This window comes from Ornithorhynchus anatinus, chromosome 9, assembly GCF_004115215.2.
Source record: "Ornithorhynchus anatinus isolate Pmale09 chromosome 9, mOrnAna1.pri.v4, whole genome shotgun sequence".
NCBI lineage: Eukaryota > Metazoa > Chordata > Mammalia > Monotremata > Ornithorhynchidae > Ornithorhynchus > Ornithorhynchus anatinus.
The window spans coordinates 15,642,043-15,669,103 of record NC_041736.1 but is presented as its reverse complement, the minus strand read 5'-3'; the positions used below and the strand labels follow the sequence as shown (position 1 = coordinate 15,669,103).

General features: G+C 42.9%; 1 protein-coding gene across 5 annotated transcripts in view; it reads left to right on the top strand.

Moving 5' to 3' along the window:
* LRP2 (LDL receptor related protein 2) overlaps positions 1–27,061 on the top strand; it is a 164,123-nt gene that overhangs the window by 94,883 nt on the left and 42,179 nt on the right. For 4 of the 5 annotated variants that reach the window (XM_029071510.1, XM_029071508.1, XM_029071509.1 and 1 more), the window contains exons 36-52: positions 740–953; positions 1,948–2,187; positions 4,553–4,741; positions 6,508–7,428; positions 7,753–7,918; positions 8,407–8,565; positions 10,964–11,253; positions 12,894–13,097; positions 13,990–14,232; positions 16,013–16,138; positions 17,285–17,404; positions 19,054–19,185; positions 20,749–20,950; positions 22,635–22,930; positions 23,781–24,297; positions 25,357–25,509; positions 26,581–26,751. In XM_029071510.1, the coding sequence (XP_028927343.1) occupies positions 740–953; positions 1,948–2,187; positions 4,553–4,741; positions 6,508–7,428; positions 7,753–7,918; positions 8,407–8,565; positions 10,964–11,253; positions 12,894–13,097; positions 13,990–14,232; positions 16,013–16,138; positions 17,285–17,404; positions 19,054–19,185; positions 20,749–20,950; positions 22,635–22,930; positions 23,781–24,297; positions 25,357–25,509; positions 26,581–26,751 (4,343 nt within the window). The remainder of the gene's footprint in view (positions 1–739; positions 954–1,947; positions 2,188–4,552; positions 4,742–6,507; positions 7,429–7,752; positions 7,919–8,406; positions 8,566–10,963; positions 11,254–12,893; positions 13,098–13,989; positions 14,233–16,012; positions 16,139–17,284; positions 17,405–19,053; positions 19,186–20,748; positions 20,951–22,634; positions 22,931–23,780; positions 24,298–25,356; positions 25,510–26,580; positions 26,752–27,061) is intronic. The other variant, XM_029071513.2, reaches the window with a different exon arrangement.

The window sequence follows — 27,061 nt, the reverse complement described above, 5'->3', positions numbered from 1 at the left end:
GAGAATCTGCCTGTGTTGTTTCAAGACATCAGGAAGAAAGATTAGCAAATCTGTCTTTTTTCAAGGTATTTGGGAAAGAAGTTTCTATAATCTTCTTTGGTGACTCATTCCAGGCTTTATCAGCCTTCACCTTCAGGAAATTCTTATTTTATCTCACCTAAATTCCTCTTGCCCGTTGCAAGCCCTATTCCTCTACTTCTGACCATAGTGGATCCTGAGACCAGCTGGTTAACATCCTCAGTGTATCCATCCTTCAAGCATTTGAAGTCTGCTAAGGCATCCCTCAACAACCTCTTATTCGCCAACCGAAATAAACCCATTCTTTTAACTTTCCTTTAAATACTTTTTCTCTGAATTCTTTCCAAGATTTCCCCATCTTCTTATGTTATAGAGCCTAAAAATGACCCTGTGCTTGAGTAAGAAAGAGTATAGTCAAGATATTTGGAGGACAGTGGGGGGTTCACTTTGCAATTCTACATGTCCTGTTCCTTGTTTAATGCCTCTAGGTTTTGACTTCTTTTTTGGACAGCAGTACTGATTTGCTGAATCATATTCAGCTTGCAGTCAACCACTGATTCCAAGATATTTTTTTGTTACTGTCAGTGCACAAAGCCAGCCATTCTCCTATCTTCTATTGTTTTTTCTCCCTTTAATACCATTCATTTCCCTCAAATGAATTTCATTCTTTTGATTTTTGACCTGAACACACAAGTACTAATGAAGTTCTGTCTTCTCTTAGATTGAAAGAGGAAATGTGGATGGTACAAACCGCATGATCCTAGTTTTCCATCTTTCTCACCCTTGGGGAATTGCCGTTCACGAGTCTTTCCTCTATTACACGGATCGAGATTATGAAGTTATTGAACGGGTTGATAAAGCCACTGGGGCAAATAAAGTTGCCCTGAGAGACAATGTTCCAAACCTGAAGTGCTTGCGTGTTTACTCCCGAGACAGTAAGTAGTTACCACAATAAAAATGGCTAGATTGACAGGATTGAAACAGATCTTGCCTAAAAACAACATTGGGGGAAAAGAGCCCTCTGTGTATTTCCCACTTTTGAACCTCGTTGAAGAGTCGTCTCCTAGATGGTTGATCTGGGGCAAATGAGGTTTTTGAGGATCCCGGCTATTTTACTCGGTGTCTGCACTTTGTCTACTCCCTCGGCGAGGATTTCTGAAACATTCCAGCATCTGCTTTATCAGTGTACTCCTAGAACTGGTTTACCAGCTGTGGCTGGGCATAGATCCTGGGGGAAGTGGAACTGGAAGATGAAATTTCAGTTTTAAGTTTTGGATTTTGGCATCTCTTTAATCTGTCCCTCTGTGTCTGAATTGGCATCTTTTCTATTTGACATCTCTGAGATACAGGCTTCTTTGAGAGATGTCAAGTAGAAATGATGCAAGTAAGTATGTTTTTGATCATTAATAATCCAAAAATTCCTGGTATGATTAACCAAGATACTGGGATTGTTTTCCAGAGCTTTCACTATGTATTACCATTGGATTTATGTTCTTGAATATTTCCAATCTATTTATTTTGTTTAGATTAAAAAAATATATTTTCATTGCTTGGAGGACTGAATGCATTTAAAGGAGGAAATGCCAAAGTTCCCTTTCAGTGAGAAAGGGGAAAATCATTTTTGTACTTATCTGAAACTGCGTTTAAGTTTTCCAGTGTGCTTTCTCTGTTGTTGTATCCAATTTGCATGTCAAAATGTTTAGTAATAGCAGTTCCATCACTGCAGAAGTCCATGTAGTTCAAAGCTAGTGAGCTAAACCTTTGTTGAATTCTCTTGGGTAATATAATTTGATGGTAACCACCTATAGCATTTACTTCGGTTCTCTGATTAATTAGTACTGCTGTGCTATTGAGCTTCATCTTTGAAAAACATGAGGTGAAAGGGGAGTGAGCCCAATGAGTTAAAACCTGCTGTTGCTTCCTTTGTAGGTTCCGCTGGCTCCTCAAATGGCTGCAGTAACAACCTGGGCGCCTGTCAGCAGATCTGTCTGCCTGTTCCTGGAGGGCTGTTTTCCTGCGCCTGTGCCACCGGCTTTCAACTCAATCCTGATAACCGAACCTGCTCCCCATACAGTTCTTTCGTAGTTGTGTCAATGTTGTCTGCAATCAAAGGCTTTAGCCTCGAGACATCCGATCATTCTGAGGCTATGGTCCCCATGGCAGGCAGAGGTATGTGAATGCTGCATAGGTTGACATACTTTGCTCACCTTCTTAATTTTCTGTTGGGATTGAGATACGGAGATTAGAATTTATGCCTGGGTCTTCTAGTTCTATTGCGTATTCCCTGAGTGTGTAGTACACCCAGACTAGACACTCAGACACTCAGTGTCTAGTACTCTAATACACATAGTAGGTTCTCAGTAAATGCTGTTGCTGAGGGCGATTCTGGGGCTGGAATGTACTGGATCATTTTCAACTCCTTTCTTCCCTTTGCTTGGTAAATCTGACCTAGGAATGCAAAATATTCTAGAAGTAAAATTGTCCCTCAGCTTGGAGTTGGGAAAGGTGATTTCTCTCCTCAGTTTTGTCATCTAAAGTCAATAACCTCAAATACTGGATCATCATAAAGAGAAAGAGGAGCACCTGACATTTCCTCTCACTGTATAACAGTGTTCTGGGAATTATTTTGAGTAACATCTGAAAGGTAGTTGAAGACTCTTGACAAGAGACATAAACACAAGGATATGTTACATTTAAGGCAGAATGGTGGTTTCTGTAAACTCCTCTTCCAGAGTGGGTTCAGAGTGTTGGCCATTCTTTAAACTCCATAGAGGTGGGACGAATACCCCATTTGTAGCCACCATGAAGAGCTGAAATGGTTTGGGACCATCCTAGATTATGATAGCTTCCTGAGGTGCCGTAGGAATCAGCACTAAACTGGGGTCCTGTGGTAGCCCATAAAATGCTGGGTAGGCTCCTGTTCTGCCCAAGTCCCAAATCAGAAATGATCCTGACCCTCTGTGGGGTGCCTTTCTTTACCCCCACCAGTGTTTCCAGAGATCTCTCATTAAGTTTGACGATAAGATTGAAGGACTCTGCAGTGTTGATAAGTCAGCACTGTGTTTTCTGACATGCCAAAGTTGGATGTCCCATGAGAAAACTAATAAAAAGCAATTTTGCTCTTAATTTCCAGGCCAGCCGTGCAGGGTTCAATTTTGCTCTGATGTCTGTATACAGTACTGTGAAGTGAGATGAGGTTGCTCATGGACACCTGAATGAAAGATTGGGTCCTCATCATGGTGCTTGAACTACGTGGCATGGGATTACAGATAATGTGTGGATGAATTCAGCCCTTTTAGGGGATTGATTAGAGAGAATTCATTAATAGTCAGGTATTTCTGGAAGTGGAAGGATAAACTTCCTCTTGTTTAACTAGCTCTCTTGTTTGAGTTGAAATTGATAGGTGGTAATTTGAGGTATTGCATATGCTGATTTGATATAAAGAACTTATACTTACTTCCCAAGCAGCCAGGAAAAGCAGAAACATTCACGATAAAGAAATTATCTTCAAGGGTTTTCTAGGATGTTTGCCCAGAAATGTATTTTGTTAGCAATATCCCTTTGTCTTATTAATATCCCAGACTCCTGTTTTTTATAGCTATATTTTGGCTAGTGGAGGAGGCAGCATGGAGTAGTGGATAGAGCACGGATCTGGGAGTCAGGAGGTCATGGGTTCTACTATCAGCTCTGCCACTTGTCTGCTGTGTGACCTTGGGCAAGTTACTTCATTTCTCTGTGCCTCAGTTATCTCTTTTGTAAAATCGGGATTGAGACTGTGAGCTCCATGTGGGGCAGGGACTATGTCCAATCCAATTTGCTTGTATCCACTCCAGTGCTTCATACAGTGCCTGGCATTCAGTAAGCTCTTAACAAATACCGTAATTACTATTATTATTTCCCAGCTCTGAATGCTAATCATTACAGGAATATCAATCCCTACGCATTAGGAGTTGATTTCTCTTTTCTCCCTTTCCCCCTTTCAAGACCTTGGGCAAGTCACTTAACCTCTCTGTGCTTAGGAGAACTAGGTATAGTCAGAGAAATATCCATTTTAATATAATAAGAGTAATCATTTTTTGGTATATGGCACCAATGAAGATGAGAGGCTGCGTGGCCTAAAGGAAAGATCATTTGTATGGAAGTCAGGAGACCTGGGTTCTAATCCAAACTCTGCCACTAGCCTTCTGTGTGACCTTGGGCAATTCACTTAATCTCTATATAAGGGGGCTAAAATATTTGCTCTCACTCCCTCTGGAACAGAGATTGTGCCTGATCTGTTTATCTTGTATCTTCCCAGGACACTTAGCACATATTAAGTGTTTAATAAATGCCAAAATTATTGTTGTTGTTATTAGTATATTATTAGGATTTTAGTTTCTTAAATTTTTTTCCACTCAAAAAGTATGTGGTAATGGAATCGGATGGTGGGATTTTAACTAAGATGCCCACATTCCTTTAGTTTTTTTACATTTTATATATTTTATATTTAAACCAAAAAATGGTTAAATTGATCTAAAATCTTAAAATGTTCCAGGACGAAACGCCCTCCATGTGGATGTTCACGTATCCTCTGGCTTCATTTACTGGTGTGATTTCAGCAGCACAGTGTCTTCTCAGAATGCAATTCGCCGAATCAAACCCAATGGCTCGTATTTCAGAAATGTCATTACAAATGGGATAGGACGAAATGGAGTTCGGGGCATTGCAGTTGATTGGGTGGCAGGTAGGTCAAACCACAGCATTGAGGTGGTATTTAAGACCAGTTTTTTTCTGTAGGTTTTGGCACCCTGGTGTTTTAATTGGGTGGCCTGTGGTTTGTTCAGGCTCAGTGTGCTGCATTGATTTTATCCTAGACCCTTATTAATTGACCATTTCTAATGAATGTGAGAGAGGCTTTTAGATTAAGCTACACGTGTATGATTACCTTAGTGGAAGAAAATTGATGAGGTGAGCTTTTATGATTAATAGTAATTAATGAATATGGAACTGCAGGTAGAAACATGGGAAGAAATGTTCATGTTTTGAAGGCTTTCATTCCTGTGGTTGAGTTAATCTTATTTAATAATTAACAATATTCACTATTAGAGACACCTGAAAAAGCTACAGTTAAATCCAGTAACAGCCATTTAAAAGGTGCTCATTTAGTCTAATGCTCATAAGCTGATTTTTCCTGAACAATTACTCCCTCATATTAATAGATGAAAATTCTTTAATTTTCTTGTTAGTAATTTGTAGTTGTCCTAAAACCCTTGCTATTTTAAACTTACATTCTACTAATCATACTGATTTAGAAAATTAATAGAGTAGCTGTAGCTTTTTGTAATTCACTTACAATTTTAATGCAGCATGTGTTATTAGCACCGGGCATTTTTGCAGGCACAGAACATACCAAAATGAATCTGTATTATGTTTCCTAAGTAATGTTTTGAGAGGTGGGCTATCAAATGTTTCCACCCTACAGTTAATTAGGACTTTACTATCCAAGGTCAGGCTCCCTTACCCAAAACCCAGGATTAGATGGGTTAAGCGAGAGTGACTGGGAAAGACATCTTTGTGTAGTCTGGAACTACAGGGAAGCAGCAGTGTCTAGGGGATAGAGCACAAGCCTGGGAACCAGAAGAACCTAAGTGCTAACCCTGGCTCTGACACTTGTCTTCTGTGTGACCTTAGTACAGTACCTGACACATTTAAGCACTTAAATACCATTTTTTAAAAGAGCATTATTTGCTACTCCTAATAAAATCTAATTATAGGAAGAGTAAATGCCCTCTGCTCCCATCAGTAACTAGTGATCCCACTTTTATAAAGTACAAAATGTAATGTGAAATAATATGCATAGTAGTCTAAGATGCCCCTATTTCCTCAGAAGCTACCACAGGTGACTCCTGCTAGGTGATGTCATGAGTTTTCAGGCTGTCCGTCCAAGTATAAATGGACTGTGATCTCAGATTCCATTCCTACAGGTGACAGCCTGAGGGGATGCCAGCCTAGTTGGTCAAATAGATTGTGATTTCCCTGGGCTAATTTTTCCATTGGGCTTGAACTTTCCCAACAGTTCCTTTCCAGACTCTGTGGAGGTTGGTTGCTTCTAAACTACAGTTACCCCAGGGGCATACAAGACACACTGGGGGAAATGAGGGAAGGGGCAACCTTTTTCTTGAGTCCAGAGCCCTTGGCTTCCCATTTGCAGCCCTGTGTTTTGTGGCGATTTTGAATCTGCCCCAGAGACTACACAGGTCAATCCCTATATTGACCTGTATACATGCCCTATTACTGAAAGGAAAGATCCCCATCAACACTAACAGTAAACATCTCTCCAGTTGTTTCTGGTCAGGCATAAGTATTCATCAGACATTTGCTTATCGTGTTGGTAAGGTGACAAGGACTTCCCCAAGTAAGAGAAGACATCAAATGTTTTCTTTCTTGTTCTGGCTCTTCTAGGCCTTTAACCCACCTGAGCATTAACTTTGTCCTGTTTGATTTCCACAGGAAACCTGTATTTCACCAATGCTTTCTTGACTGAGACACTGATAGAAGTTTTGCGTATCAATTCAACTTTCCGCCGTGTTCTCCTTAAAACAATTGTGGACATGCCCAGGCATATCGTGGTAGACCCCCAAAATAGATACCTTTTCTGGGCAGACTATGGTCAGAACCCAAAGATTGAGCGTTCATTTCTGGACTGCACCAACCGAACAGTGCTTGTATCTGAGGGCATTGTCACACCTCGTGGTCTGGCTGTGGATCACAGCAATGGCTATATTTATTGGGTGGATGATTCTCTAGACATAATTGCAAGAATCCACCACACGGGAGGTGATACTGAAATGGTACGCTATGGGAGCCGCTACCCAACTCCATATGGCATCACCATTTTTGAAAACACAATGATCTGGGTGGACAGGAATCTGAAGAAAATCTTCCAAGCCAGTAAGGAACCAGGCAACACAGAACCACCAGCCGTGATAAGGGATAACATCAACTGGCTAAGGGACGTCACCATCTTCGACAAGCGGTTTCAGCCTAGTGCGCCTTCAGAGGTCAATAATAACCCATGCCTGGAGAATTATGGTGGGTGCTCCCATCTATGCTTTGCTGTGCCTGGACTGCAGTCCCCAAAATGTGGGTGTGCCTTTGGGACACTGGAGAGCGATGGGAAGAGATGTGCCATTTCCACAGAAAACTTCCTCATCTTTGCTCTGGAGAATTCAATTCGAAGCCTATATTTGGATCCTCAAAACCACAGCCCACCATTTCCCGCTGTGAATGTGGCCAGGACAGCAGTCGCCCTAGACTTCGACAGCATAAACAACAGACTTTACTTCACACAGAGCTCGGCAGCAGGGAGTGGCAGAATTTCCTACATCAGTCTATATTTAGGAGTTAGTTCTCCAACTGTAATTGCATCAGGTACTTGCTGGCAAAATGCGATTCACTTTGAAACTTAATGTGACAGGATTGTAACCTGATGTTTATCTTAACATTTCAAAATAGTAGCAGTAAAAGTATTTATTGAGTATCCCCAGGTTGCAGTGTGCTATACTAAGTACAGAGGAAAATACAACAGAAGCATAAAATGGACTCCCTGCCCATAGGAGGTAACACTCTTATGGGGGAGACAGGCATGAAAATCTATACAAATAGATAATCAGGATAAGATAGGAGTTTGGAGAATTTAAAGAGGGCAAGAAACATTAACCCTGTGTGTGTGTGTGTGTGTGTCATTGTTTGCAGATGTGGGGACTCCCGATGGCATTGCATTTGACTGGATCAACAATAGAGTTTACTATAGCGACTACCAGAACCAGACTATCAGCTCTATGGCAGTGGATGGATCCAACCGCACTGTGGTGGCCCGTGTCCCCCGCCCAAGGGCGATCGTGCTGGATCCTTGCCGTGGGTATGGCTTGTTCTTTCCACATTGTCTCTCTTTTCCGTCTATGCTTTTTTTCCCCCTCTAGTGCAGACCAAGCCACTCTCCCTTTTATGAGTAATTCACCTTTTTTTTTACCTGGAGAGGGGTAGGTGTGTGTGAGTGTCACTGGAAGTGAAAGCAGCATTGTGTACATATTGATTGCAATTCTCTTTATCAGGAAAATGGTTGAGAAGGAGAACATTGGTGGTGCACCATCTCATGCCCTCTTCTGCCCTCCCCATATACCTGGTGGTCCCCACATTTGGTTGGGGAAATCATTGTGCTGTGTAATGAATGATTCAGTAAATCCTTTCCTGATTTCTTGAGGGTGGAATGGGAAGGAACTGGTGCCTCTCTGCTGGACAAAGCCAGTGAATTTTACTTTCTAGGTAAAAGGGAGGGAGTGTAATAGTGCCTGGGTATAAATGAGTATTGCTGAGGTGACCAAATCATTTCTCTTTTCCGGGGAATAGGTACATGTACTGGACTGACTGGAGTTCCAATGCCAAGATTGAGCGAGCCACCCTGGGGGGAAACTTCAGAATTCATATTGTAAACAGCAGCTTGGTGTGGCCAAATGGACTTACCTTGGACTATGAGGAGGATCAACTGTACTGGGCCGATGCCAATCTGTATGTGGTTGAGGTTTTCTTGTGGGGGGAGGGTAAGGAGTAACCGATGAAAATATGAAATGTGAGATGGTCATAAAAGTGAACCCTGTGGACAGTCCAGCGCAGAACAGTTGGTAAATGTTTAGGGTGAAGTATTTATCTTTGTCATGAGACTGAAGAATGGTGAACCAGAGGGAATTTAGATTCCAAATTGATTCTCAAATATAATGGATTGCGAATATAATTACCAGTCATATGATGCAGGCGCAAGCAATGACCATAAAACAGCAAGATTGTGTTTTATTCCCACTCAGATAGAGATGTTTGGCTTCTTGACATTCATTTTGTCAACAACGTCTCTTTCTTTACTTTAACATGTGCCTTCTAGGCACCTTATTAAATAGCACCCTTTTCATAAACACATCTGCCTTCTTGGTTAATTATATTTTTTTCCCCTTCATAATCTTTCTGGGACCTCCTATTTGTAGTGTGATGTCTCTTTGAACCAAGATCTTTGGCTCTAGATCTCTCCCTGTAATCATTCCAACAAAGTCAAGGAGGTCGGGATGGCAAGGCTGAAAGTCTTTAGAGCTTTGTGCAGGCCCGGCGAGACAATGCTGTTGCCACGTCACTCTGTTCTGTACACTCAGGAACAGAGTGAAACTGGCCCCCAGCTCTCACTGCTGCCCCCACAAGTCTCTTGTGTCCCGGGGGGGGGTCTTCCTGTGAGGTGGTACTGCCCACGGTCGGAGGCATTCCCTTGTCAGGCTCCTTCCTCTGGACTCTGGTCACCCTGTAACCAAAGAGTAACAATTAGGAGTCCTTTCCTTGCCAGAGAGTGCTGAGTGAAGACCTCTCCTGATCAATCAATCCAATACTTGAAAACATTGAGCACTTCCTCTGCGCAGAGCACTGTACTAAGTGCTTGGGAGAGTATAGTATAACAGAGTTAGTAGGCACATTCTCTGCCCATAAGGAGTTTATAGTCTAGAGGAATGATATCTATCCTACTTTGACTATTGCATCAGCCTCCTTGCCAACCTCCCTGCCTCCTGTCTCTTCCCCGCTTCAGGCCACACTGCACTCTGCTGCCTGGATGAGTTTTCTAAAAAGAAATCTGGTCCATATTTCCCCACAACTAAAGAAGCTCATCCATCTCTGCATCAAACAGAAACTCCTTAAAACTGGCTTCAGAGCACTCAATTACCTTGACCCCTTGTGTCTTACCTTGCTGTTTTCTTTCTACAATCCAGAACACTCACTTCATCTATTGCCAACCTACCCACTGTAACTCGATCTCATCTTTCTCGCCACCAGCCTCTCACCCATCCCCTGCCTCTGGCCTGGAACTTCCTCCCCCTTCATACCTGACAGATCATCACCCTTTCCACCTAAAAGCCTTATTAAAATTACATCTCCAAGAAGCCTTCCCCACCTAAGCCCTCTTTTCCCCTACTCCCTCTCCCTCTGTGCTGTCCTTGCATTTGGATTTGTATCCTCTATTCACTTTACCCTCAACCCCACAGCAAGTATATTCATATCTATAATTTATTTTAATGTAGGTCTCCCCCTGTAGGCCATAAGCTCCTTGTGGGCAGGGAACATGTCTACCAAATCTGTTATATTGTACTCTCTGAAATGCTTTGTACAGTGCTCTGCCCACAGTAAATGTAGTGAATGCAATTGATTGAACAGCATGAGCTAGTGGAAAGAGCATGGGCCTGGGAATCAGAAGACCTGAAATCTAATTCTAGCTCTGCCAATTGCTTGCTGTGTGATCTTGGGCAAATCATTTAACTTCTCTGCATCTGTTTCCTTAAATGTAAAATGGGGATTCAAAACCTGTTCTCCACCTTATGTAGACTATGTACCCCATATGGGACAGGGAGAGTGTCTGACCTGATTAACTTGTATCTACCCCAGGACTTAGAACAGTAGTTGGCACATAGTAAGCACTTAACAAATGCCATAAATAAATAATAATAATTTATATATGCCTATATAAATACTTTCCATCCTTGTGTGTGAAGATGAGGCTACTGTCATGGTTGGGATTCCATTCAATGAATCAGTGGTATTTAGTGAATGCTTACTGTATGCAGAGCACTTTACTGAGCATTTTGGAGAGCACAGTAGAGTGGGTAGGTGCGGTTTCTGCTCTCCGTGAGCTTCCAATATTTTGAGGAAGACAGCCGTTAAAATCAGTTACTGTTAAGGGAAGCAACGGAGTGTAAGGGTGTGTGTATGGGTGCTGTGCGACAGGGGCAGGGTGACAATCAAAGTGCTCAGGAGGTATGAGTTTGAGTGTGTAGCAGAAGAGAGAGCGAGGAGGGAATGCATTCGAGACTTGCACAAAAGCAGTAGCTGTGCCCGGGAGTTTGACTCTTTCGAGGTATGGGACTTTCTCTTCTCATTTTAGGCAGAGGATCGAACGCTGCTCCCTGACCGGCACAAACCGCGAGATCATCATCAGCACGGCAATTCATCCTTTTGCCCTAACCATTTACGACCAGCACATTTACTGGACCGACTGGAATACCCGCTCCGTTTACCGGGCCAACAAGTACGACGGCTCAGACCAAATGGTGATGGTCATGAATCTGCCACAGCGACCGATGGACATCCATGTGCTTGTGAAGAGCAGGCAGCGGCAGTGCAGCAACCCTTGCAACCAGTTCAATGGGGGATGCAGCCATATCTGTGCCCCGGGTAAGGATAACGATGATATTTATTAAGCGTTTTCTATATGCCGAGTGCTAGGGCAGGTTTGAGATGGTCAGGTACAGTCTCTATCCCACAGGGCGCTCATAGTCAAAAAAGGAGGGATACTAATGATAGAATTTCTTGAGCTCTTACTATGAGTCAAGCACGGTACTGAGCGCTGGGTAAATACACCATCATCAGGTCCCACATGGGGCTCATATTCTAAATAGGAGGGAGAACATGTATTAAATTCCCCCCGAAGCCCAGAGACGTGAAGTGGCTTTCCCAAGATCACACAGCAGGCAGGTGGCAGAGCTGGGATTAGAATCCATATCTGCTGACTCTCAGGCCCATGCTCTTTCTGCTAGGCCATGCGTCTTCGCTAATAGTTTTATTCCCATTTTACAGATGAGGAAGCTGAAGCATAGGGAAGGTAAGTGTCTTGCCCAAGATCGCCGAACAGGCAAGTGGTAGAGCTGGGACTAGAACCCTGGTCTTCTGACTCCTAATCCAGAGCTCTTTCCAATAAGACACACTGCACCTCAATTGGTCATGAGACCTAAACAGACCAATGCCTGTGGAAATAGCTCAACTGTTGGGAAGCTGGAAAAGGGATTTATCTCTAAAAAGAAAAAAGGTTGCTGCAGGACTCAGAATATTCTTTGGCCTTAAGAAAATTCACTGAGAGGATTTATAAAATCAGCCATGAGATATCTTTATCTCTTTGGTTGGCACATAGCTTCTTTTGGCCTGTCCGGGGCCCCGTAGAGGACCGATATCCCTTTTCAGTGAGCGTTTGCCGGGAGAGGCTGCTGACTAGGACTTGTAAAAGTAGCAATAAGAGGAGTCACATTTATGTATTGATTGCCCACTTAGTATGGTGCACTATACTTGCTTAAGGGCCCTGAGCTTTAAGTTAACTTTAAAGAGGCTTCAAATGGAGTACGGCCGACAAACTTTAAAGTTCACTCCTGCATGAGCTCCAGGTTTGAATATCATATTGGGGAGTGAGCAGTAGTCGTTGTGATAGCATTTATTAAGTGCTTACTGTGTGCAATGCGCACAGTACTATGTTCTGGGAAAGAGTACCCAGGTGGGAATTAGACATGGACCCTGTCCATTGAGGAGCTTACGATCCACGTATATAGGGGTAGGGGACTGGAGACAGACACATCGGGAGCAATGAAACTCTAACCTGGAAAATTTCATGCGTCCCGGAGATGAGGTTGTCTTATTTAGTGTTCCTTAATGCATTAAAGTATTCTTTAATGGATGTGATTTAGTTTTTACTATGCAACAGTGTGAGTTCAAACGCTTGTACTGTGTTTTGTAATTAGCAGCAAAACTAGGAATTTGAGATCACTAAGAGCGTCAGCTGTTTAAATTTTCCTGAGACATGCCTGCTATTTCTTTCCCATTTCTGGGTTTTGGGGGCTGGTTTTAAGTTGTAATTTAGGCTCTGTTATCCAAGATTTCCTGAAAAACCTCATCTGTCTTGAACTAAACAGTGCCCAGTTCACAGGGAGCAGATTAGAGGAAGTCTCAGCATAGATGCTGGCAGACGACGGATGGAAGCAGGGCTCTGGGAAAGCAAGGAGAAACGATTGCCAGTGTGAACTTGTGTTTTCTGGTCTTCCTTTCTCCAGGTCCGAATGGTGCTGAATGTCAGTGCCCGGCGGAAGGCCGCTGGTATTTGGCTAACAATAACAAGCACTGCATTGTGGACAATGGGACCAGGTGTGAGAACGGACAGTTCACCTGCCTCAATGGGCGTTGCATCTCCGAGCGGTGGAAATGTGACAATGACAATGATTGTAACGATGGCAGCGATGAGCTGGAGAGCGTTTGTGGTAAGGAGTGAACTGCATCATTGGATCCTGCCCTTCTGGGTTTGACCACCTAACTGTTGAGAAGCAACATGACGTAGTGGATAGAGCACGGGCGTGGGAGTCAGAAGGTCATGGGTTCTAATCCTGATTCTGTCACTTGTCTGCTGTGTGACCTTGGGCAAGTCACTTTTTCTGTGCCTCAGTTACCTCATCTGTAAAATGGGGATTGAGACTGTGAGTCCTATGTGGGACAGGGACTCTATCCAACCCGATTTGCTTGTATCCACCACAGTGCTTAGAACAGTGCTTTACACATAGTAAGCACATAACAAATACCATAATTATTATTATTCTTATTATTCACATCCCTAAGTAGGCGGAGGAATTGACTTCCTTAGGGGACCCTGACTGCAGCTATTTGCCTGGTGCCTGCCATGGCCTATTTTCCATCACTATTGCGGCAGAGTTAAACATCCTCTCTTCCTGAGGCCGGGTTCCTGCCTCTCGGTCTGAGATTAAATCTCTCTTCCTATTGGATCACCTGGACTTTTGCTCCCGAGTATTGCTTTCCCAGAAGAAGGAATCTCTCCCATCCCTACTCTACAGTACACTGTGATGAAATGAGTCATTCCAGTCAAGTAGAATGAGTGGCTTTTACTGCCCAATGCTGGGACAGTGGAGAGTGACTTCTTACAGTCCCACTTGCTTTGGTTAAAAAGTTTAAAAAGCGGTACAACTCATAAAATCTGACTAACTTGAAATGTGTCTTACTTTTCATGCAGTCCATTACGCAGCGGTCTTTGCCCTGACAGGTAAACCAAAGGGTTGAGATTTCTTTTACCCCATCTTTCTAGAAATTGGGAAAAAGTTTGAATCGAGATGTCTACTTTACTATCTGTTCCCTCCCCTGTAGCTTTCCACACCTGTCAGCCAACAGCATTCACCTGTGGCAACGGGCGGTGCGTTCCTTACCACTATCGCTGCGATCACTACAACGACTGTGGAGACAACAGCGATGAGGTGGGATGCTTGTTCCGAACTTGTGACTCCAACACAGAATTTACTTGCAATAATGGAAGGTGTATATCTCTTGAGTACGTCTGCAATGGTGTAAACAACTGTTATGATAATGGCACTTCAGATGAGAGAAATTGCCGTAAGTTCATCAAAACTCCCTATTGTGTTTTAGGATTTGAATCCTTAGATCAGATATGAGAAACATCTTATGTAGACCATGCCATTGTCAGGAAAAGGGAACAAAGTATTTGCCGTAAGCTTTGTTATCTTTTTGTGCAGTTTCTGCCCTGCACTGTTGTTTTTCAAACAGAACTAAAGCCTCCATCTGAGAATCGAAGGCAACTAAAATGATCACGTGTTATTCTTAAGGCCTTTGAATTTCTGGTGTTTTGTGGTTTTATGTGCCAGATTACTGTTCCTTCTTGGCAGTAAGTCCTAGTAAATGTGCTGCAACATTTGATTTGCTTTGAAATTAAGAATGGCAATTTAATCAGTACTTTTCATCTAGGGTGGGAATACCACTGGAGGGCACTTCACAGCACACTCAGTACAAGGTCCAAGATAACTTCTGGAGCTTTTGCTTTTCTAAGAGAGGATGACGGTCAAGTGTTTGCTAGTTGATTTTAGATAACTCCTTTAGATAACGTTTCCTTTTACTGTCAAGATTTGCTTTGCCCCTATAAGTGCTGTTTTAGTTCTCTAATTCTGCAGCTCTCAATTTTTCTGTCAACCCCATCTGGGCCTCACATTCAGGAGGCCTCCCAGCTGAGAGAGGCCAGGACAGGGAACTGCAGAGTTTTACATTCGTTAGTACTGACAGGAGGCTCCTGTCAGGAACAATAAATGATCCTCAGTCTGGAGACTTCAGGACTGAGAACCTACTCAAGAGGAATTGATTCTAGTGTTAGTGGTTTGAGCAGCACCACTCACATTTACTTGTCTCTGCAATTTGTTGTGTCGCTGCTGGGGCCCAGAATGCAACATGGAAGTAGGCAGAGGGGTGCAGCACATTGTAAAATGCACATGTTGTCTGTACCCACCTTGATTACAGGTAGAACCCCAATCTTCTGATTGCCAGAGCATCATCAATGGTATTTATTGAGCGTTTCCTGTGTACAGAGCATTGTACTACAAGAAGTGCTCTTTCCGTTACAGGGCTTGGTATGTGTGTGAAGGGGCTCCAATACCTCCTGAATGGTGTCCCAAAAATTTTTTTCGAAAATTCTAGAAGATCAGGTCATCTAGTATTCCTGGCTCTGAGAAAGCAGCAAGGTGTAGTGGATAGAGCATGGGTCTGGGAGTCAGAAGGCCATGGGTTCTAATACTGGCTCTGTCACTTGTCTGCTGTGTGGCTTTGGGCAAGTCACTTAACTTCTCTGTGCCTCAGTTACCTCATCTGTAAAATGGGGATGAAGATTGTGAGCCCTTTTCTGGACAGGGACTGTGTTCAACTCAGTTTGCTTGTATCTACCCCAATGCTCAGTACAGTGCCTGGCACATAATAAGCACTCAACAAATACCATAATAATAATAACAATGTGGCAAATGGAACTTTCATACTTTTCCCCAGAGCTCCTTGGGGAAAGTAAATGTAAATGCTCTATTTTGTGGTATTTCTATCCATATACTATTTTTATTTTGAAGTCGAATAGATAGCTATTTCCAAAGGAAGTATTTTGATGCTAAAAAACCAACTACAATTCATGATTTCAGTGCGACTCAACTAAAAGAGCACCCCCTAGTTGCTTAAACATTTTCATCCAGTTACACCATCTAATAGCTTGTAATCACTCACACCTTTGAAAACATCCTTTCCTGGGTCCACTTCCCCAGATTGGTCTGTTTGTGTTTGAATTTTTATTATATGGTCATTTAGTAGTCTGAAAATGTTCTAGCCATTTTTATTTTCGTTTTTCTAGCTGATCGCACTTGCCAATCTGGGTATACAAAATGTCAAAGCACAAATATTTGCATTCCTCGCACTTACTTGTGCGACGGAGATAATGACTGTGGAGATATGAGTGATGAAAGCCCTACTCACTGTGGTAAGTTGCAAGAATTTACCCTTTTGGCATTTTTGCTTCCTCTTTCTGCTGTTTTCTTCAGAATGTAGAGTACTTGGTGTTCTTTAATGAATAAATATACTTAATTCAGATGAAACCTTAAAAGAAGTACCCATAATGGTCTAAAATACAGTGTAATACAAAGAAAACTAGTGCCATTGGGAAAGAGAAATCTAAAACTCTCTTGAAATCCTTGGAGTAATAGTTAGAGCTCCTGCCCTAAAAAGCACAAAAATCTGAAGCTGGACTCCTCTTTAGTTTCCTCAGTTATTTTCTCTCTGAAAATTGTCTCATAATTTGCTGTGTGACTTTGGGCAAGTCACTTAACTTCTCTATGCCTCAGTTGCCTCATCTGTAAAATGGGGATTGAGACTGTGAGCCCCAAATGGGTCAGGGACTGTGTCCAACCCAATATGCTGCTACCCCCCCAGCACTTAGTACAGTGCCTGGCACAAAGTAAGTGCTTAACAAATACTATTTATATTATTACAATCACCCACTGGCCTGCATTCAACTGTCAATTCAGCACAGTGTGAAAGAGACTGGCCTGGAACCCTCCACTCTAGAGCTGCCCGCTTTCCCCATCCTGCTAACTCTGTTCTGAAGACTCATGGAAGGGAGGGAGGTTAAAGTAGGAAGTAAGGGTGAGCAAGAATCGTTCTGTCCTTACTTCTTTTGGATACCTCCCCATTCACAACAGAACCAGACTATCCTCTCCCCCTTCTGGGTGAATGATGCTTGAGAACAAAGAAAGGGTGATTGTTAGGGCCAGAATGTCTTGCTTTCACTACTGCATCCAAGCCCGGCCACCGTACCCCAAATCAATTCTGCTTCTACTAACGGAGTTGAAGCCAGTGCCTGGGTTGGCAAAGATAAAATCTCACCTCATTGACAACTCAATGTGGTTCTCTCCACTTTTTCAAAGTTTCCCTCACTGTGTGAGGGAATGTGTCTGTTATACTGTTGTGTTGTACTCTCCCAAGAGCTTAGTACGGTGCCCTGAACGCAGTAGGCACTCAGTGAATATGGTTGATGTTCGCATAATGGAAAATTGGAGATTGTTGGAAAGTTTGAAACAGTGAAACAAGCTTGAGGATCTGTCCTCATTTCCTGTCTTCATCCCTCTAGTTTCTCTGACTTGTACAAATAGTGAGTTCCGCTGTACCTCTGGACGCTGCATTCCTTCTTACTGGTATTGTGATCAAGGCGTAGACTGTGCTGATGGCTCCGATGAACCTTCCACCTGTGGTGAGAAACAATCTAAACTCTTGATAGGCTTAAAGGATGGGGGAAGAATTATAAGGGCTCCACCCCTCTTCCCACAATGGATACTGACTTTGCTGATGGTTGTTGAATATTACTAGCACTTGGTGGCAATTTATTGGTCTTTGGGAGGCGATTGAGTGATTGTTGTTTCAGACTTCACAAATACCACTCTCCTCATTGGCCGATTAATCCTTCAATCAGTAGTATTCAATGAGCGCCAGCTCGTTGAAGAGCACTGTACTGAGCACATTGGAGATTATCATTGAGGAAAAAAAAAACCTGCCCTCAAGGAATTTATAATCAAATGGGATGATATCATTTACCTCGGAATCTCTCCTGACTTATTTGAGGGCACCTGGATCTGGGGCTGCCATTACACATTATGCTGTAATCGAAAGAGTAGGTCTGGAAGTCAAAAGGCTTGGGTTTCAGTTCTAGCTCTGCTGCTGGCCAGCTGAGGCAAGTTACTTAAACCTCCCTGAGCCTTAGCTCAGTTTCTTCATGTTTAAAATGGGGAAAAGAAATCTGTTCTCCTTAGGAGCATCCTGGCATAGTGGAAAGAGCATAGGCCTGGGAGTCAGAGGATCTGGGTTCTGATCCTGGATCTGCACTTGCCTGCCATGTGACCTTGGGCAAGTCACTTAACGCCTCTGGGTCTCAGCTCAGTTTCCTCATTTTTAAATGGAGGTAAGAAACCTGTTCTCTCTACCTCTTAAATTGAGCCTCATATGGAACAGGGACTGTGTCCATTCTGTGTATCTCATAAATACCCTAACATTTAGCTCAGTTCTTGGTACCTAGTAAGTGGTGAATAAATTCCATAATTAATTTAAAATAATTTTCCCAAAGGCAAATGAACTCTAAAAAATAAAAATGTTATGCCATCTCTGCCATCGTAGATCAGAAGAGAAAGAGAGAGGCATGTTGAAGACACATTATTACTTTTGGGATGGGTGTCATGGAAGATAACTGTCATGTGGAGAATCCTGGGTTAGTGTGTAACAGTCTTCTCACAAAATTAGCCAATGTGAAGAGTTGTCTGACTTCTCCATCCTTATGAACATGAGAGCAGTGAAAAACCCTCTGGCAAGAGCCTTAAAAAGCAGTGAGAGTGGTATTTTTGATTACTTTATTCTTGCTGTGGGGTTGCATAAACACTTCAAACCCCTTGGAATGTGAGAAAAGAATATTTATCAGGTTTTAGTAAAGTGGAAGATAATTAAAGGTTCACTCACATGCACTGTCCTATCACCCAAAATATGAACTTCAGGTGATTTGCAAAGGCAGTGTTGCAATATGAATAAAAATTAAACTTGAGAAATCAGAGAGCTTGTTTCTTGGACCATCAGAAGTTAGATATTTCCACCTTTGTGGCCACATGTAAATTTGACTTTATTCAGCATTTGATTATAGAGGGGATCTAATGTTCTTTAGGTCTTTATTTATCACCTCACTTAAGTGAAGTTAAGTTTGTGTCAGACCTGCATTAGTTGGGTCTATTATTTTATATTCTCTTTGGACCAACTCATGCTGAAGAAGGTCTCTCTTTTAAGAGATCTTTCTAAAGATCTCTTGAAACTTCAGAAATATAACCTAGTTCAAGAAACAGAGCGATCTCCTTTATTTTCAAGTGACCCAGGTGCGGACTTGTTCAACTGACCAGTTCAGATGTGATGATGGCAGATGTATCCCAGGCAACTGGATCTGTGATGGTGATAATGACTGTGGAGATATGAGTGATGAAGATCAGAGGCACGGTTGTGGTAGGTGTAGTAAATTAAGTCCCATACTTGATCTGAGCTCAGGGGATTGACATTAAAGCATGTTTGGCTTGTCATGAATGTAGGAATCTGGGGGTTGAAAAAATTTCAGTTGAGGAGACACTGTTCAGACATCTTTTCCAAGATTGGTCTTTGTTTTTTTTAATCTGATTTGCTATGTCTCAGTTTGATGGGTAAACATTTTTGTTCATTATTATTATTATTATTGTATTTGTTAAGTGCTTACTATGTGCCAAACACTGCATTAAGTACTTGGGTAGATCATTTGTATGGGCACAGTCCCTGTCCCTCTTGGGGATCAGTCTAAATAGGATGGAGTAGGAGTTAATCCTCATTTTACCGATAAGGAAACTGAGGCACTTGGGCTAAGTGATTTGCTTGAAGTCACAGAGCAGACAAATGACAGATCTGGGATTAGAACCCAGAGCCTCTGACTATATACATGAGAAAGATGGTTACTTTCCTAAAAAGAAATACATATTACAAGACTAAACAATTCCATGGCCACATATAATGGCAATGTGCATTATTTGGGGTAAAGTTAGGATTTTAGAAAGACCATCTCTGACCATGAGGATGAATGTCAAGGTGAGCAGTTATCATACAGTTCCTCCAAAAATCTCGCTGCCACTGTCAGAGACAAAATCATGTACTGGGTGGACCACTGACCTGCCCCAGTGTGACATTGTTCATGGTGTCATGATCGGTCATATTGACTACTGTCTTTGATTCTATCAGTAACAACTCTGATAACCCTAAAAACCCATCATTCGTTCAAATCGATTGTACATTGTTTTGAATCGTTCATCATTTGACATGTGACTGAACATTTTAATGGCCAACAAGGCTATAACAGTATCTTCTATTACCAAGAGCACATTATGAACATAGGTTGAGGCTCCTCAGGAGAATCCCAACCCTGCAACCTCCGTATAAAGTTGAAAAGCAGAAATCATACAGATATTGGCAGGCTGATCACTTCCCTTTGTCTTCATACTCTCATAATGAGGGTCATCTCTTTTGCCCAATTTGAGGCTGAGCAAGAAGGTTGGACATAACCCCTGACAGCTGTGGGAAATGGATATTGGCACTTTTGTTACTTTTTGTTCTCCCTTTTATTGGCCTGCTTACAGGCTCCCAAGAGTAGATAGGATAAAATGACTTTTTCCCTTCTCCTTTTTGTGATAGTAACTGCACCTAGCCATTCGATTCCTTTCCCAATCAAGTCATCTGGTATAAAAACCCTCACCCATTTCTGGGGGAGGTTTTGGTTTGTTTTTTTCCCCCTAGCATCCCATATCTATGGGTGGGGAACATTTATCTAAAACCTTTGGAAATGTTAGGCATGTGATATTGCGTAGCTTTGGAAAACCTGACCTAGGCAGTGATTATGAATATATCACATATATGATTTTAGGAATCTGCTGTCTCAGGGAGGAAGACCTTTAAGTCAGGTGGAAGTCAGGTCTCCCAGCTTTATTACAATGAATGTGTCAGGGGATCAGCTCTGAGGCATAGGATTCCATGAATGTGTATTTGTTTCAGCGAACCGCAACTGCACACGCTCTGAGTTCACATGCGTGAACAACAGGCCCCCACTTAGAAGGTGTATCCCCAGAGCCTGGGTCTGCGATGGAGATGCCGACTGCAGCGATGCTCTTGATGAGCATCAGAATTGCACCAGGAGACCTTGCACTGAAAATGAGTTTACCTGTGGAAATGGACTGTGCATTCGAAACACTTACAGGTATGTAAAAGGTCTCAAACTCCTCTGGAAGACTCAGGGGGCAGCATCCAATAAGACTCTACACCCAAAGAGCAATTTCATTTGAGTGGGAGTTCAGGCAGTGTACTTTGAAAGTTTAGATCTATCGCCTGCAGTTTGTGTTTTGGAAATTCTTGACAGTTTGGAGTCTGTTTGATTTTGTTAGTCTTGGAGTGTCTTCAAAATAGAACTAATCAAAATTTTGTAGAATCAGATTCCACAGAGAGGAGAGAATTAAAACTAATTATTCTTCTGCTCACCCACTCTGTTTTATAGCATATTTGTTTTAATGTAAGCTTCTGCTTTATCTTTTACCTTATTATTAGCATTAAATACATATTTTGTACCGTTAACCTTGGGTGTCTAAAATATGATACTATGATACTTAAGCTTGTTAGTGATCCAGGGAAAGGATTACAGAAGACATAATTTTGACAGGTTTTACTTGACTGTAAAATTATTTCAATTCTCATTCCAACCTTCCCTACTGTTCGTTCCTTCCTCCTTCCTTCTTTCACAGTTACTTGTCATCCTGCGGCTGATTTGCCTCTGTTTAAATAAGTTTGGGTTTCTGCTCATCTCTCTTGAGCTGCCCTCTGGAAGTTTGCAATTACTTTTCACCTCAGGCAGTGACAGCAGAAAAAGTACTACCTTTGTCACGAATCCCGAGTTACAGGTTTTCAATAGCTTCAAGTTTTGCTTCGTTTGGTTTGAAGGCTTCAGAAAGTATGACTGTTGTGTGATGTGCAGTCACTTGGTTGGCTTGAGTAATAGGGAGGGTCAGCCAGAGAGTTTTGGATGCATACTGTTCGCTGAGGATGGGTAGGGTGAATAGTTTTATTACCAACCTTTCTCTTGTTCATTACCGCTACTGACGTAGAACTGTAGTGAGTCAGTTATGTGTGCCTTATTAGAGCAGTGACCCATTACTGTGTATTAAGTCTGAAAGTTGAGTCTTTTGCTGAAACTATCCTCCCACTGGGTCAGGCCTGATGTAGAGGAAGTAAACTAGTATTAATCCTTGCCACTTGGGTAAGAGTTATTCACCTCCTCCTCCTCCAGTTTAGTAATCCACAGGATGCATTGTTTCTTGGTTTTCAGGTGTGTGGGTGTGCATATGTGTATACCCTTCCATTCAGAGTTGCTGTTCCTAACAATGGCATATGTATGTGTGCTAGTGAGACTGAAAATGTAATGTGGGTGTAAAGATTGCCTTTCTTTGTCCTGTCACTTTTGCGACCTACATTTCCTAGAGCCATTTTTTGTGTGTCTCTGTCTGTCTCTGTCTCTGTCTCTCTCTGTATTCTCTCTGTTATTCTCATTCTTAAAATCTCTGCTCTATGTTGGTGCATAGGGCCTCAGAGTGGACAGGCCTGCGTGGCCTGCCTCAGTTTGTGCAACCAGATATACATATGGATGGTGACAGGGAGTCAGATTTGAGTGTGAAGGGCAGTGCTATTGCCTGAGGAAGGAGCTTACTCTGGCTAGCTCTGCAATTGAGCGAGACAGAGTTTTGAACTGAGTTTTAGGTCCCCTCAAACACTGACCCTACGCTGTTTGGTGACTCATAGAGCCTCTACTTTCCCCCAACTCTTAGTACAGTGTGTTACATCCAGTAGGTGCTCAGTACGTATCACTGCTACTACCACCCATCCTGCCCTCTTAGGTGTGATAGGCGCAACGACTGTGGAGACGGCAGTGATGAGAGGGGGTGTGTCTATCAGCCCTGCCAGCCTCACCAGTTCACCTGCCAGAATGGGAGGTGCATTTCCAAGGCCTACACCTGCGATGGGGACAACGACTGCGGCGATGAGTCGGATGAGCTGGAGCACCTCTGCAGCACCCCGGAGGCCACCTGTCCACCTCACGACTTCAAGTGTGACAATGGCCACTGCATTGAAATGGTCAAAATCTGCAACCACCTGGATGACTGTGGGGACAACAGTGATGAGAAGGGATGCGGTAGGTTTACTGAGGAGAGGGAGGGTCCAATGGCAATTTCTTAAAGATACTGTTGAAGATTAGTAGTGGTCAAGAAAAGGTTGACTAGGCTTTGTGGTTTGAGTTGCTCTGGGTCTTTGACTATTCATTATCCCTTCTTGACCATTATTTGAATCCATCCCCCTCCACCCGTGACCAAGGAAACACTGGATTCTAAAATGTTATAGTCCTCTGTTGCCATAGTCTATGGGAATGATCAAGTAAAGTTTAGTGAGCAGCAATCAACTATGGTACTTTTCCTTTTTCTGTGCATATTTAAGGCAGAGAATAGTTCAGAAAGTCAGAGGGAATTTTGAGGAGCCTAGATTAGTTTAGACAAATACAAGTTCTTCGAATTTTTGTCTGTATGCAAGGAGTAGGAATATGATCCAACATTATATCCCCACCTAACATCCAAATTTTGGTTTTTGAGTACCGTTATCCATCTCTGACTGTTTGCCTCAGATTTGTAGAGGTGGTGACTTCTACATGCTACATGCTTCTAGGAAATGAGCTGCTTCAGCCTAATATGTGATTTTGGCTCTCTGTGGCTGATCAAATGGAGAGATGGCTCCAGGGAAGCCAGTCTCAGTTTTACACATTCAGCAGCTCTGGTTAAAAAAAAAAAAGTTTGAAAAAGATCTTGAAACTGTATTGACTAAAGTGCTGTCTTGGGTTGTTTCTGACAATCCATTCTCTCCCTGTTTCCTTTTAGCATCGGTGACTTAAAGTTGGCTGGCCAGAGATGGGGTTGCTCATTTCATTCATTTGTGTTGGGATGATTGGGTGACTGCCTTGAACTATTTAGTACCCACTCTGTCTTTGTTCGCAGGCATTAATGAATGCAGTGACCCATCCATCAGCAGCTGCGATCACAACTGCACAGACACCCAGACTAGTTTTTATTGCTCTTGTCTCCCTGGTTACAAACTCATGTCTGACAAGCGGACTTGTGATGACATTGATGAATGCAATGAAACGCCATCGGTCTGCAGTCAGATGTGTGAGAACACGGCCGGTTCCTACATCTGTAAGTGTGCCCCGGGTTACATCCGTGAGCCAGACGGAAAGAGCTGCCGGCAAAATAGCAATATCTCACCCTACCTCATTTTTAGCAACCGTTACTACCTCAGGAATCTTACCACAAATGGCCAGTATTACTCCCTCATTTTACAAGGGCTGGGCAATGCGGTGGCCCTGGATTTTGACAGGGTGGAAAGGAGATTGTACTGGCTTGACTTGGAGAAGAAAGTCATTGAGAGAATGTTCCTGAATGGGACCAACAAAGAGACTGTCGTAAACAACAATCTGCCCTATGGTGAAGGTCTGGCTGTTGACTGGGTTGCTAGGTAAGACAGTGTTAAATTATGAATGATTTAGAATCTGGCTTGTAGCTTAATCGGGGATCGATTTTGTTTTCCCCTTTGCAGTATCAAATAGTCCCAATTAATGTCATTTGTCATCCTGGCTCATTCTACTGGGGGTGAAAAAGTAAGGCCTAACTAGATTGGGAGTGCTTAGTTTCAGAAATCTGGGCTTTTGTGTTTGTGAACAATTTAACATGACGAGGGTGGGGAGGACACCAGGGGGAGAAACAGAGCTAAGAATCCAGTAGGAACCAATAAATATTATTAGTGATGATGAATTACAATTACGAATGGAAGGGAAATTGTTAGTAGCTTATTCAGGGAAAAGGAGAGTAGTGGGTCTGTTATAGTCCAGGTGAAGCCTTCAACTTACTAAGAATTTATTCATGAGCACTACAGACTGCCTGATGCCCTGACCACTCACCATGTGCAGCGAGGAGGGCTGGATTCACGGTGGATAAGGACCCCTCGGTACCCTCTCTCTCTCTTAGAGCAGGACAACCAATGCCTCCTTTCCTTTCAGACCTATGGAATATGGCTGCACATAATGGTACCACTGAGGGCCACAGTGTAAGTGACCTGCACTGACTCAGGGAATACTGGAGTGGGGTATTCCCTCCCATCAGCTGGCCTTTTCTGGCAATTTTCAGCTCATTATCTGACAGAGGCTCTTGATATGAGCCTTAAGGGAAATCTTTTATTTCCTGAGCATCCAAGTTTCCTAGAACTCCTTGTCTCTAGGCCACCAAATAAAGGGAGGCTGACTTTAAATATTCCTCTCCACAGAATACTCTCAAATGGTCTTGAAGGTAGATTTCTGGCTCTGTGAAGGCACATTTCCCAGTAAACCCACGTCCTCACATGCCATTACTCTGAGAGGATGGTGGAGTTTGGGCCACCCAGAGTTTATTTAGCTCTGGGACTGGTCACGCTTGCACTTCATGTCTGCCCAGAGTTGCCTTCGTGGCTCTTGAGAGAGAGCCCTAGTCTAGCTGCCACCATAAAACAAGTGAATGAATGTTTTGCCGTCTGCTGTTTCAGAAAGCTGTACTGGCTGGATGCCTTCCTGGATGGCCTCTTTGTCGCTGAACTCAACGGTCAATTCCGGAGAAAACTAGCCGAGCATTGTGTAGATTCCAACAACACCTTCTGTTTTCAGAATCCCAGAGGGATTGTCCTTCATCCCAGATACGGGTATGGAACAAAGGCAATGCCACCTCTCTGCCACCATTTCCTTAAGCCCTCTGCTGAATTGTTCAGTCTCAAAGTCTCTTCCTGGGCTTTCTGTTCTGTGGTTTGATCCTCAAATCACCTCTGCTGCTGGAGGTATTAGTCCCTGATTATCCTTAATTTCTCCAAGTTGCTACCCTTACCTCCTTGTGTGGGATTCCTGGAGGGAGGTGGAATGTGGTCAGCTACTGCCTCAGTATTCTGTTGTCTTCTCTGCTGGGCTCCTCCGTGCTAAGCCAAAGGGCTCTCGGCCCAAGTCAGCAGGGATTTTTCCCTCTCCAACTCTGCTCTGTGACTTAACTCTGCCCATTCGTACTGAGCTTCAAGGAATCAATCAATCAGTTGTATTTGTAATCAGTCAGTCTGATATTCATTAGGCACTTGCTGTGTTGGGTGCTTGGGAGAGTCTAATGGAGTTGGTAGATATGATCCCTGTCCACAAGATAATTCAATCATGAAAAATACAAGAGTGCAGTCCATTTTTTCTGCTTGTAGTCTCTTTTGTCAGTGCTCTACACAGAGACACAAAATAAAGTTGGAGAATAACTCGGATAACAGTGTTGCCTAGTGGATGGGTACTGGGTTCTAATCCTGGTCCTGCCACTTGTCTACTGGGTGATCTTGGACAAATAACTTAATTTTTCTCTGCCTCAGTATGTCATCTGTAAAATGGGTATTAAATTTTTCTACCTCTGACTTAGACTGTGAGCCCCATGTGGAAAAGATATGGTGTCCAATCTGAGTATCTTATGTCTGTCCCAGGGCCTAGTAAAGTGCCTGGCACATGGTAAGCATCTATCAAGCATGATAAAAAGTATCAAGGCTATTCAGGCTGTCTAAAGACCCACAAAGAAACCCCTCTCATCCTTCTGACCTGCTCCTCTTTTCCTTTGTTCTGTCACTGTCTTCTCCCCAAAGGGGCTCCAAAACAGCCCTTTCTCTTTGAGATCCTGTAGCTGTAAGATAGGAGGCAGTGAGTCTTGGGCTGCTGCTGGCTTTCGCTTCAGAAACTGACCACGATGTTTGCTCAAATAGACAGGTGTTTTGGACAGACTGGGCCGACCGACCATACATCGGCAGAGTGGGCATGGATGGAACGAATAAGACAGTGATTATTTCTACCAAACTCGAGTGGCCCAATGGAATCACCATAGATTACACCAACGACAAGCTCTACTGGGCAGATGCCCACCTAAACTACATTGAGTACGTACATAGAGAAGAATAAAGCCACTGGGTAAACTGTTTGTACCCAATTTCTGAGGTAGAACTTTTGCACACCTAATTAATCCTCCCCTTCTTCAGCTGCCCTTGTGACTCAGCGGTTGGTTTAAGGGTGTATCCGCACTAACACTTGGAAATAAATTGCTTATCACGAAGTAGTTTGGGATCCATTTTACTCTCTGTGCATATGGAAAGCAACATGCAGCATACATGAATAAAGGTCTGCCTATAAGATGCTGGTAAATCCAAAAGGATTGTTACTTTGAAATAGAGCCCATTGATTTTCACTTAA